Source organism: Protopterus annectens, chromosome 11.part0 (assembly GCF_019279795.1).
Source record: "Protopterus annectens isolate FY-2018-M chromosome 11.part0, PAN1.0, whole genome shotgun sequence".
Lineage (NCBI taxonomy): Eukaryota > Metazoa > Chordata > Ceratodontiformes > Protopteridae > Protopterus > Protopterus annectens.
The window spans coordinates 570,614,611-570,628,730 of record NC_056745.1 but is presented as its reverse complement, the minus strand read 5'-3'; the positions used below and the strand labels follow the sequence as shown (position 1 = coordinate 570,628,730).

Genomic DNA, 14,120 nt, shown 5'->3' with positions numbered 1-14,120 from the left:
TACAATTTTTGGCATGGTTTGCCTACTTCCCCCCCTCCCCAGTTGGCTAGCAAGTGTGATATAGTCTATACCTAGTAGAATGAGTGTGCTCTTCTGCACACTTACAATACTTGGTTCGAGTGCAAGAACTACTTATTTAAAAACAACTCTTTTCTAGTTCTCTCATTTCTTTGTCACCATGATTTTCTTTAAATATGGCCAGTCAATCATTTATATAAGAATGCCCTCTACCTAATATACCATAGAAGCTTTTTTGCATATATATTATTTTTTTCTTTTATATGAGTGTGCATGCTAAATGTCCTGGCCACTTACTTAAATGTGGAAAGCATTTAAACATTACTTATAACAGCATTATATACAGTGGTGTGTGCATATGTAATACATATTGGGTAGGGCATACTGAAAAACTCGTCACTGCTGTGAGGCTACTGTTATACTGGGATGTTCTGATATCCTGCTCACACACTTCCCTCTGGTGCTTAGACTAAGGTTTCTCTGCCTGTAGGACACTGGCTCAAAGGGGTAAGTTGGGTACACATCTAGGACAAGAGTTGTGAAAGAGCAAAGAGGGTCTCCAGGACAAGGACAATAGCATCACAGCTGTGGTGGGATGCAAAATCAAAACAATATTGATTAATTAATATGTGGCATCAATCAAAACAATAATTAATGAGTTTAAGAGAAGAAATGTTTTGTAAAATGATTGTAGTTATTTAGTAGCATTAACAATCTTATTCACCATTTAGCAAGTCAAATTAAGTGGCTCTTAGAAATATGAAAGACAGAAGGATGAGGTGGGCATTCCAGAATGAAAAGCATTAATTCATACTAGTAGAGAAAAAAAAGCACTTGTATATCTTGATTAACATTTCTTATACTAATTTGTTCTTCATTACAGTGAACAAATGCTCCTACTTCAAAGAATATTATGTTCCACTAAAATCTTTTTACTTTTCCTGTACTTATGCTGTTAGAAATTGGGACTACACATCTCATTCTTTTCTTTGCCCATAGTTTCAGCAAAGAGAGGCTTTAATGATCCAGAATATACTCCATTACCCTCTTCATGCTCTTTACTGTTAAAATGAATTGTCCACAAGTCATATCCATTTGTTCCATTACTTACTGCAGCAAGAGCTGAATTCAGAATAAGCTATCATCCAGGCAGTCATGATAGCATTTTCTCTTTTATGGTCTAAGAGTACCCTGAGTTGCTGACCTAATTTTTAAAGAATTAAGGACCTGCTATGCCTCCTCTTGTGCATATGCAGGCTCCTGCATAAACAGTTAAAGCTACCACTTCAGTGTAAGTTGCCATACCGAGTGTACATCTCTGGCCAAAATACTGTATGCCGCATACCTCTCTCCCACAGTAACTTTTGGCATTTCAACAGGCTGGACCACCTTTCTCCTCCAGCATGGACAAGCCAGTGACAACTGTTCTCTCCAGACCAATCCTGGCTCATTTAGTTTTACAGTCAATGTTTTATCCCTTTGTAGCACAGACCTGGCTATACTGAGTATTGCTTTTAACCATATTATCTGTTATTATTATTATTATTATTATTAGTAGTAGTAGTAGTAGTAGTAGTATTAATGTTATTTTCCTTCTCCAAACTGTGACCACATGCTATCACTAAGGCACTATCTCCAAACATGTGACCATCATGCTATCACCAAGACTACCTCCAAACATATGACCATCATGCTCTCACCAAGGCTCTATCTCCAAACATATGACCACAAGCTATCACCAAGGCTCTATCTTCAAACATGTGACCATCATGCTATCACCATGACCCTTTCATTTATCTTGGTGGAACACGAGCATAGTTGTGGTACAGCTATCAGCAATCCAGCCACCAGGAGTTTTTTTACACATAAGCACTAGCTTTCTGCTTAAGTTGCTGGAAAATTTGCACAGGTGGGCATACCGTGAGACAGTGTCAGGTCTTGTCACCTGATGTCCATAAATTACACTACCCTACACCTCCTCCCTGGTAAGTAGCTGTTGCTGCCATCTCTTAACCACAGACTGAAAAATGGATGTGCATCCCATTTCCCAGGGTATAAGACCCCACTTTCTGGAACAGGTCAGCAGGTTTCACCACATTATTCCTCTCCCTCCCCAAATAGTTATTTCGTGCAGGTGACAAAACAGACTCAGGTTATATTAGACGCAGTTGTGGCCTTGCCCTCTATACCACAGGGCCAGCTTTGTTATCTATAATTACTACATTGATATTAATGCCATCTAGGGGTCCATCTTGTAACTGTTTACATTAAGTTATTTATTATACTTTCTAATAATGCTTCTTAATTCCATCATGTCTAAGAAATCTAACTATAAAAGGCATGTATAACATAAGACAACATTACAAACCTCTACACATTCATTTTCATTGAATGGTGGGCACACCACATTAGAAGTCAGTGTCACAGCCCCTACCATAGTCTGTGTACATTCATAAATAGTACAGTTGGAGGTCCATGTCGCCCCTGTCTAAAATAAATAAAAAAAGAAAACAGTTAGAAACTTCAACAGAGGAGGTGCATTTGGATTTCCTTACTGTAGTTCAGCGTAAAACTCCTACATAAATATAATTCATGTAGACATGTTTCTTGCTTAAACCATTTGTAAAAAAAAGAATAATCAAGACTCAACTTTCAGATTTTTTTTTGTTAAGAAGAAGCAAGATCGTACTGGCAGAAAAAGTATTGTCAGACTGTTTAGACAAAGTCATTCATAAAATGAACAGGAGTCTCCATACACGCATCAGCAAGCTTATAGTTTCAAATCAGTTCTCTGTAAGTCATTTAACAAAAATGTTGAAATATGGTGGAAAAAACAAGATAAAGAAAGTCTGCAGAGACTTCAGTTAATGAGCGAGGGTAAAGAAGGCACTGATATTCAGTATACATGTGGTCATGTCATCCTGTTGCGGCATGTGGACTGAAATGGGCAGAGTGCTGGCTTCCTGATCCTTAAACTGTCTGCCTAATATACAATGTACAAACACAGTAACACAAACAAGGAGGTAAGAGAAGATACTTACTCTAAAGTTTGTGTTTTTAAAGCAGGCAGGAAGAAGAAAGCAGAGTAAAACAGATTTGCAGGGAAACTGAACAGCACTTGGTAGTAATTAGAGCTAAGTATAAGTATGATGGAAAAGATGGAAAAACATAGCATTAAAATTCTGGAACAAATAGTGGTCCTTTAATGTGTGCCATGCGGACAACATGAGCTGCAAGCAAGCACACTGAGTTACTGACAGCTGATACATTATGAACTCTCATCAAAATTTAGATCTTGTAATCAGCCAGTGAAGAGGAGGCAGAGGACATTTCAAAGGACAGCTGCTAAGATGGTACGCATTATGAAACCTACCCTGCTCGATGCTGTTGGTACCAAAATCATATTATGAGGTAAGCAGCCTAAGGATCATGAAATTAATTTTGGACTGTAGGCTTAAACCTTGTGTGATGCCCGTGCCCTGGCCCAGCAATCAAAAAGCCTCAATCTTCACCACTAACACCAGTGAGGGGCATCTCATATAGGTGAAAAGTATAACAAATACACACAATAAAGTGCAATTTCGCTTAAGAGCACACAGAGATCACAGTCAGTCCAGGGCTGGTCACTCTCTTGCTTTCCAGGTCCCCAGTAAGACTCACCACTGGCACAGCTATAGGGTCCAGATGCCAGCCTAGTGGGCAAGCTAAAACCTCCAGCACCCTCTCTCTGTCCAAGCAGTGCTTTGTGTCCCTGCCCAAGTAGCTCACACACACACACACACACACACACACACACACACACACACACACACACACACACACACACACACACAAACACACACACTTTGAGAAGAGTTTATACAACCACACAGAAACTCCTAGGGAAGGCTGGCACAAGATCTCCAGCTGTGCCCCTTTTTCCCAGACTATACAGCAGTTCCAGCTGCCACCACCCACTAATATTTATCAGCTACTCAAAGGCCCTTAAAAGGGTGTACAATTATTACTGTGCAATATTATTATCAAATTGGTAAGTGCAACTAAACTGTCAAGGCCTATTAGAGTCACTTGGTACACGCTCACCATATACACGCAATGTACTCTAGAACTTAAATTATCTCTACACAAAACAACCACAGTTAAAAAGGTTTAAAAATATTTAATAATAATTAAAAACACAAGACAATACTTTCTACTACAAAGTGCTAGTCAAGAGCTCAGAGATCACAGACAAATACTTAAAATAATTCAGTAGTACAGTTCTGATATCACAGATACACACTTAGTCTAATCTTCCTAATTTCTAGCTTTTTCTAAGAGAAAACACAAGTCTAAGATAAACTTACATATAGAGCAAGACAGTGCTGATGAGTTGGATGGTCAAGACAAAAATGCTTAATGCTCTCTGATTTTCTCTGTTTTAAAATCACATTCCTGGTTCACATTACATCATTCTTCACACTTTCCTGGGGTTCCCAGGCAAACAGGCTACATTCTTTATTAAGCTCACACCAGGTCAGTAAGCAAAGCCATTAAGGACATTTATGCATGCAAATTCTGGCCATTAACTCTGGCCTTAAAACAATAGCAAGAATTCCTTTATCTAGACCGTCTGGAGCCGTGTTTACATCAAAGGGTCACAACACGCTTTATTTGGTCAGTAGAGTGCACTGTTGTAACATTATTTTCCAGTTCCACAGGTAACACTATTTTTACCATTTAAGATCATCTAATCCATGGTCCCACTTCACCCCCCTCTCACCCCCTTAAGGGCCCATCTCAATACCAAAAGATTGAAAATTATGGTAATCATGACCACACAGGTAGAAACCACAGTCTCCAAAGGTAAGAATACAGCGTCCTTGGGACCAGATGACATACCGTTCTGTGTACTACATGAACTACAAAATGAACTGGCACCTCACTTAAGTGTCATGTTTAATCATAACCTTACCTCAGGCTTCATGCCCACTGAGTGGTGCACAGCTACAGTTATCCCACTCCACAAGGTGGGATCCACCTTGGATCCCAGGAACTACAGTCCCATCAGTCTGACGAGCCTGATCTGCAAGGGCATGGAATGCATTATCATGGAACTTATAAACAAAGACATTGTAAGGCAGTCTACACAGCCTGTCTGGACCTTGCCAAGGCCTTCAACACCATCCCCCACTCTGGAATCTTAGATAAAATTACTAAGCTGGGCACTCGATGGGTTGCCAAGTGGCTTACTGACAGAACCCAGACTGTAAAAGTAGCCGACTCCAAATCCATCTCCAGACAAGTGACAAGTGGAGTACCTCAGGGTTCAGTCCTGGGACTGCTCTTGCTTGGCATATACTTCTCTGAAGTACAGGCCAACATTAAGGGATTCTGGCTAACAAAGTTGGCAGATGACTGCAAACTGGGAGCCATTACTGAAATGATGTGGATATTCTACAAAAGGGCCTTACAGAAACAGATGCTTGGTGCCAGAGCCATGGGCTCAAGCTTAATGCCAAGAAATGTATAGTTATCCCCTTTGGGAAAAAAACATGTACCCATGAATTACCACATAGGTGGCAGTACACTAAATACCAAAAGTGTGATGACAGACTTAGGGACACAGGTGGACAGTGGTCTTACCTTCGATAACCACATTGCCACAACAGTCAGGAAATCCTTCTATGTGGCACATCTCATCACTAAGGGCTTTTCATCCAGACAAAAGGAGGTCATTGTCCCACTGTACTCATCCCTCATTAGACCCAATATAGAGTACAATGCCCCATTTGGTATGCACCTCACAAGACATCTGCAACAGCTGGAAAGGCTGCAGAAATACCTCAGTAAAAGAATCACAGGCCTAAAGCAGATGCCCTATGCTGACCATCTAAAAAAACTCCAGCTACACTCTGTGGCATATCGTCTACTCAGACTGCTTAACATACAAGGCCATGTCAAACCCTGAGCTGTTGGACATGCTCCACTTAAAGAAATCCCATTCCCTCAGCGCCACACACTCCAGGGATCTAAACCTTGTCATCACAATGAACAAAACATCCTGGGGAGACTCCCCATACTCTGGAATAGACTGCCCATACATGTCAAGCAGCATGCCTCCTTGGCTTTCTTAAAAAGGAACCTTGACAATTGGATGGGAGATAGGAAATTCACCCCCGGGATCATGTCAGTTGCCCTGCTAGACAGGGGTCTAGGGATTAAATATTGTGGGAAGAAATATCCAGGGAATTGTTATGGCTAGGCTTGTATAGGCCCTAGGGCCAATAGCCTAGTACCAACCTATGATCCTATGAACAAGCCTGTGGTTTACATTAATATTTACGTATGACAGAATTATCTATAAAATTCTGTCTAGCTAGGCTGGCAGCCTTCACACCTTGCACACTTCTCTACATATAATGCAAGACAATGAGCAACTCATTGTTAAGCATATGTCATACTCTAGAGTAGTCAGTGTTTAGTTTAACGGAAATAACAAATGTAAGCAAGTCCAGATGAATGCATAGCAAAAGGCTCTCTTTGAGGAAGATGGCAGCTTGAGTACAACTGACTAAAAAAACTACTCCAAGCCCTTAATAACCATCCATTAGCAGGGTTTCAGAATTACCTACATGGAAGACAACAAGCAGTTCTATGGGGCAACAAACTATCCTGACTACTGCCTGTAACCACAGGAGTCCCACAAGGGTCCATTCTAGGACCCCTCCTATTCTCCATTTTCACCAATAATCTTCACAGCATCTGTCAAGATGCAACTGTTATTCAATATGGTGATGACTCAACACTAGTCTGTTCAACCAGTGATCCTCGGGAACTCCTCTCCATCACCCAAAAATTCTTCCAAACTATCGAAACCTGGTTTCTTAACTAAAACCTAATACTACATCCCCCCAAAAAACAAACTTCTGCCATTTATTCCAAACAAATCAACTACAATGCCCAGCCCATTTAATATTGTGTTGAGGGATGGGACTATTATCTCTCCAGATACTCATACTAATCTGCTGGGAGTGATCATTGATAATAATCTCAAATTTGATCTGCACATAAATCAGACCATTAAAAACATCCACAAAAAACTGGACAGTCTATAGAAAAATAAACCATTTCTAACCCAAACTGCAAGGACAACAATTGCTCAGACTCACCTCCTCTGTACTCTCTTCAACACCTCAGCCATTTTCACCAACCCACCCAAAACAGAAATTGCCAAGCTCAACACCTGCTACAATTAAATTGCTAAATTTGCTACCAATGCCCCCTATTGATCCCACCACTGCCATTCCCTAAAACAACTTGACAAGCTTGAATTTCCTAATCTCCTATCCTTTAATCAGCTTTCCTTTGCACACAAACTACAACTACTTCCAGATAAAACTCTAGCACTGGCCAACCTACTAAAACTAGAGACTCACCCTAGACAACTATGCTCTAGTGATAAAAAGCTAATCAAGGTCACCAAGAGCAAAAGCACAGCAGGGGGACTCCTTCTTCCCTAATTATATAGGTAAAACTTGGAACTCCCTACCCTCTGCTATTACCTCAACAGACTCAATGGTTACATTTAAAAGACTACTCAAAGAGCACATAAAAACTCACATGGATGTGTTTATGGTCAGCCCCAAGCTAACCTTCCCAACCATATCCACTCACTTCTCTAATCTCCTGGTCTCTGTTTCAGAACTATATTGCTAAGAGGAACTGTAGATTTTTTTTTTAATTTCCAGCTTCCTTGCAGTGTCACCTCTTCACCTGGCCTCTCAGTACCTATACATATAGGAAACTAAAACACTGCTACGCACAGCTTCTTATAATTTTATTTTCTTTCTCCATCTTTGTACTTGCTTTTATACTTAGTCTATATATCTTAACACTCAACTCTGTTTTGCCTACTACTATCAACCTGACTATGTCAAACTTGTACACAATCTAACTGTATAAAATTGTAAAAGATGCATCTTTCAAAATGCAACTCTCATTTGTATCTTATTCTGTAATTCTTCTTACTTATGTATTGCCTCATTTTAACTATAAAAACTCGTAAATTATATATTTTTTATTCTATGTATCTAATTTTAATTTACATGCTTATGTACTGTCTATGTAAAGATGATTGCTGCTATTATACTCCTTATAATTGCTTGTAATTGATTTGTGGAGCTTTTCTCCTTGGGCTTCTGCTGAAAATAGACATGCATCCAGTTGGACTCTCTCGGTCAACAAATGTAAAATAAAATACATAATAAATAAATATTAATAATAATAATAATAATAATAATAATAATAATAATTTATGTATTGCTTTTGTTTACTGGGAAAGTCCAACTGGGCATTAAATGGAGGCTCAAGAGGAAGACTCCAGTGAACAAACAATAGTAATAGACAGATTCACACTAACATTTGAAAGGCAATAATATACAATAATCTATACAACGTTTTAGAGTGAGAACTGCATTTCAAATTTGATAAAGTTCAGTGATGAGAAAGCTGGAGTTGAAATAGAAGGCAATGGTAGTTGAGAGCGAAGGAGTATAACAAAAGGGGGATAAGAGTGCGTTACTGTAAAGGTAGGAGGAGGATAAGGGTACTAGCTGCTAGTACAAGGGTCTAGGGAACTACTAAAGGGAAGGTTAATACCGCACAACATGGCTGGGCTAATATATACCTTCGGGCAAATAGCCCAGTAACCACCTATGAACCTATGAACCTATGGAGGGGGTTACAGTACAGGTAGGAGGAGGATATGCAGGGGGTTACAGTACAGGTAGAAGGAGGATATAGAAGGAGTTATAGTACAGGTAGGAAGATGATATGGAGGAATTACAGTACAGGTAGGAGGAGGATATGGAGGGAGTTACAGTACATGTAGGAGGAGGATATGCAGGGGTTTACAGTACAGGTAGGAGGAGGATATAGAAGGAGTTACAGTACAGGCAGGAGGAGGATATGGAGGGAGTTACAGCACAGGTAGGAAGATGATATGGAGGGAGTTACAGTACAGGTAGGAGGAGGATATGGAGGGAGTTACAGTACAGGTAGGAAGAGGATATGAAATGAGTTACAGTACAGGTAGGAGGAGGAAATTAAGTGAGTTACAGTACAGGCAGGAGGAGGATATAAAAGGCATTACAGTACAGGTAGGGGGAGGATATGGAGGGAGTTACAGTACAGGTAAGAGGAGGACATGGAGGCAGTTACAGTACAAGTAGGAGGAGGATATGGAGGGAGTTACAGTACAGGTAGGAGGAGGATATGGAGGGAGTTACAGTACAGGTAGGAGGAGGACATGGAGGGAGTTAGAGTACAGGTAGAAGGAGGATATGGAGGGAGTTACAGTACAAGTAGGAGGAGGATATGGAGGGAGTTACAGTACAAGTAGGAGGAGGATATGGAGGGAGTTACAGTACAGGTAGGAGGAGGATATGGAGGGAGTTACAGTACAGATAGGAGGAGGATATGCAGGGGGTTACAGTACAGGTAGGAGGAGGATATAGAAGGAGTTACAGTACAGGCAGGAGGAGAATATGGAGGGAGTTACAGCACAGGTAGGAAGATGATATGGAGGGAGTTACAGTACAGGTAGGAGGAGGATATGGATGGAGTTACAGTACAGGTAGGAAGAGGATATGAAATGAGTTACAGTACAGGTAGGAGGAGGAAATGGAGTGAGTTACAGTACAGGCAGGAGGAGGATATAAAAGGCATTACAGTACAGGTAATAAAGGAGGATATGGAGGGAGTTACAGTACAGGTAGGAGGAGGACATGGAGGGAGTTACAGTACAAGTAGGAGGAGGATATGAAGGGAGTTACAGTACAGGTAGGAGGAGGATATGGAGGGAGTTACAGTACAGGTAGGAGGAGGACATGGAGGGAGTTACAGTACAAGTAGGAGGAGGATATGAAGGGAGGTACAGTACAGGTAGGAGGAGGATATGGAGGGAGTTACAGTACAGGAAGGAGGAGGATATGGAGGGAGTTACAGTACAGGTAGGAGGAGGACATGGAGGGAATTACAGTACAAGTAGGAGGAGGATATGGAGGGAGTTACAGTACAGGTAGGAGGAGGATATGGAGGGAGTTACAGTACAGGTAGGAGGAGGATATGGAGGGAGTTACAGTACAGGTAGGAGGAGGATATGGATGGAGTTACAGTACAGGTAGGAGGAGGATATGGAGACAGTTACAGTACAGGTAGGAGGAGGATATGGAGGGAGTTACAGTACAGGTAGGAGGAGGATATGGAGGGAGTTACAGTACAGGTAGGAGGAGGATATGGAGGGAGTTGAGCAGTGATCAGCTTGAAGAGGAGTGGTATGATAATCTGGTGCAGCATATCTGCATAACAGGAGCGGAGTAAGTGAGACTTTATCTGTAGTTTGAATTAATTTTATGAATAGTCCTCTCTTAATGTAATGCTAGCAGGATGGAATTCCAGATTTTTGACACTTGATGAGAATAGAAGGAATGGCCTGTATAGTTATTAAATGTTGATGTATTTAGAATGTCTATGTCAGAAGAGAGCAAGCTTGTGGGTGATTTATACTAGGCTGGCCAGAGATGGACACTCATTTGGGTGTTTGTTAGATTGTGAATACCAGGGAGTTGGGAGTACCTGTGTTGGTGAGGTAGTTCGTGCCAGTGGACATCTCTGAGGGCCAAGCAGTGATATGCTCTATGGGGGAGACTGGCTGCAGCACTGTTTATTTAGTTGACTTAGTTGGATGTTTCTCAGTATTGGTGCTGAGTAAAGAAGAGAAGGTTGTAGATGAATACTGGTGATATGCCATCTTGCAGTGTTAGGCAGATAGGGTTGACAGAGAGTGCTTATTTTTTTGTTTGTTTTTTTTCACTGTATGTTAAACATGAATAATAAAAACAAATTATTGGGTGTGCTGTAATATTGACAAAATACTTTTGATGAAGTATTCACTTCAACATTTTTGTGAACCAACAGAAATATTGTGAAACAATCTTCTCAAATATTTGAACTGCATTAGATTAGTTTTTTTGATCCATAAAGCTTCTTGGACATAATACAGTATTGTAAAACCTTGCATTACATAGAAATGTGAGGAGGAAAAATATGACAAAGAAGAATTCAGTCTGTTTGAACTTATTAAATGGCACTATGTCAAATAAAGCATGTGTGTGTGTGTGTGTGTGTGTGTGTGTGTGTGTGTGTGTGTGTGTGTGTGTGTGTGTGTGTGTCTGTGCTTGTGTTAGTGTAAATGGAGAGAGTTTGCATCCATTGTAAATTTCATTTAGACCTGAAGCTGGGGATCTAAGAAAGATATGAACAAAACACATATGAATCAAGTAATATATCATGATTAGAAAAGTGTAATAAATAGTATGTGTTGATCATAATACTGGGATTTCTCTTCAGTGAATGGAATGGATTTTTATAGAACATATATCAAAAACATATCCTTGAATTACTATTCTAATTGAGGTACTTTGTTCGTTGTGTGATTCTTTAACTAAGATGCTTAACAGTGATAACTCACTGAATTATATCTTAACTACTGATCTGATAATTGCCTATAAAAACACCCTCTAAAATATGTTCTTTAATGAGTAACAGTAATCAGGAACTTTAATAAATGTATGTAGACTAAAACATGGCATATGAACTATAGTATAGAGCATGGGGTATAGTATAGAACAAAGAGCATTACTCAGGAAGTTAAGAAGATATGGGTGGAAGGATAATATGGAGAAGAAGGATATAAATGGCTTGTGAAAGGAGCATTTACCAAATCAGAAAACAATGAAATACATCCAGGAATAAACAAAAGGGATTGAGGCCAATGTTACAGCTATTGTCTGTTGTTCAGATGTTTCCTTTTCTGACAGTATGCACACCAATGATGGTTCTACACTGACTGACTTCTGAAACTGAACATTTGGAAGTTTTGAGTACAAATAAGTATCCTAATACTTCTGATACTCTGGTATCTAATGCAGTAGACGTTAATGACTTCCTGCAAATATACAATTCAGAGTTTTGAATTGTGACTTGAATAATTTTTTGATTTAAAATGTTTTATATCTAGCTTTCCCAATCTGAATAATGTTCTTAATAATGGTTTAGATTGTGTTAAAAAGTGTAAGTTTCCATCTAAGCCTAATCAAGAATAGGTTATCTAACTATCCAAATACATTCCAAAAACTGCTGAGTGTTTGATCAGTTGGCTATAATGTGTTACACAAATTTTTCATGTGGTTCAAATGAAAGAATATAAACTGCAGAACAGTTTTTTTCATTACATACTTTATACTGTACTGCAGTAACAGACTTTAAAAATGCATACATGTTATCATTTCTATAACTCAGCCAAAAGGGGAAAAAATGAACAAAAAATAAACAAACACATTTCACAGTGCTTTTCCTAAAACAGTTATGATGCATATCTTCTCATAATGTGTTCCTGTTGCCATCAGCCTTTGATAATTGCACCTCACCTCCACAAAAAATCCTCTCAAATAATGCCATTTCTCTGCAACTCTTGAATAATCCCATTTTATGCACTCCCTGCTATGTTCTCTCTCCATCTTTAACATTAGAGTACAAGGAGCTTTGGTGGCAATTGTTAATGAATGCCTATATGTTCCGTGGACTTAATGAAATGTGTTCCCTGAAATGTTTGTTAAAACTTAAATCTTTGGAGAGATGTTAAGCACAATAATATATCTATTTATCTTAAGTATATTTATATAACTTTAAAGTTTATTACTCTCTATAGGGTTGATATGTTTTATATGTGTTTATGTTGTGTTATTTTATCTGTATATGAATGTTTTTATAGAGACACCTTTGGTTTTATAATCTAACTAATTTAATTAATATAGGGTGAGTGTGACTTTAATTCATGATTAGGATGAGATGATGTCACCATGTTCTTTTGTTTAAATTCTCATTTAATTTTAGAATTTAATGTCTGAGGAAGATTGCCTATTTGCCAACCAAAAGCGCTTATTTTACTTGTTGAATTTGTGATTAAATTTTGGATTGAATCTAGCCCCCTTGCCTTTTCGTTTTCTCTCTCCATCTTTAAACTCCAGTAGGTCAATCCCCTACCTTCTGGCATCGTCCCTCTGTTGTGCCCGTTATTCAATTCAGTCTCTAAAGCATGACTAAACATCTTGTTCAGTTTCTCTGGTGCCTCCTCCATTCATAGTCCCTTATGCATCTCCTTATTACCGGAGTGATTCCTCTAACCATAGGAACTAGTCTTACTTTTTTAGTTTCTTTCCAGTTTTTTAGCAATCCGCAACTTCCTCACCCCCACTAACAGAAATACAATATGTCTTTCCTTAATATTCTACCATTCACCCTGTGCTTGTATCCAGCACATGTAAAATTTTCATATTTTCATTTTTTCCTTCAGCACCCCTTTCACCTAAAGAAGTCTCACCCAAGAGATTCCTATGACGTATGGAAAATACTTGCTCTTTCACCTAACACGTTCATTGTCTGTCATCTTCCTTCCTTATAAAACCTCTCAGGTTTTCTTGACTACTCAAACAGGATCTTCAGTTGCTGCTCCCGGGATGCCATTTGTTCAGGTTTGCTATGATTACTCACAAGTTGTTGCAGCAAAGCATACAGTCTGCTGATACATCACATATCAGTGAAACTGAAAATGCCCCTACACTTCTTTTGCCTCCTGCACTACCCACTGTGGGGGTAGGCCCCCACACCTCCAGTCTCTGGATGTACCAATTTTAAATCTGTATAGACTTGATGAAAAGGGAAAGGTAAAAAGCAAAACTCACCTTCTCTCTCATGTCCAAGTCTTATGAACTAAAAGGGAATGCACAGCATCTCTGACACAACTATTCCTGACATAATGAAATGAGAACTAGAGGAACCCAGTGATCTTTCTGCAGTGATATTCTGAGACTTACTGTAATACTATATGAATAACTATAGGCTTCTACATTTCTTTAATCTCTCAAGCATATACCACGTCTCTTGTCAGTCATTTCATAAAGCTTGACTTCCTCTTCTTTCCTCCATCTTGCTAGTAGCGATTTCTTACTTATACAACCTCCTTTTCTGGACAAAATCCCTGTAGGCAATCCCACACCTTT

General features: G+C 39.4%; 1 protein-coding gene across 1 annotated transcript in view; it reads right to left on the bottom strand.

Annotated features, from left to right (window-relative positions):
* Window positions 1-14,120, bottom strand: part of OTOGL (otogelin like) — a 3,472,886-nt gene that overhangs the window by 48,015 nt on the left and 3,410,751 nt on the right. The window contains exon 54 of the mRNA XM_044088067.1: window positions 2,387-2,506. Coding sequence (XP_043944002.1) covers window positions 2,387-2,506 — 120 coding nt within the window. The remainder of the gene's footprint in view (window positions 1-2,386; window positions 2,507-14,120) is intronic.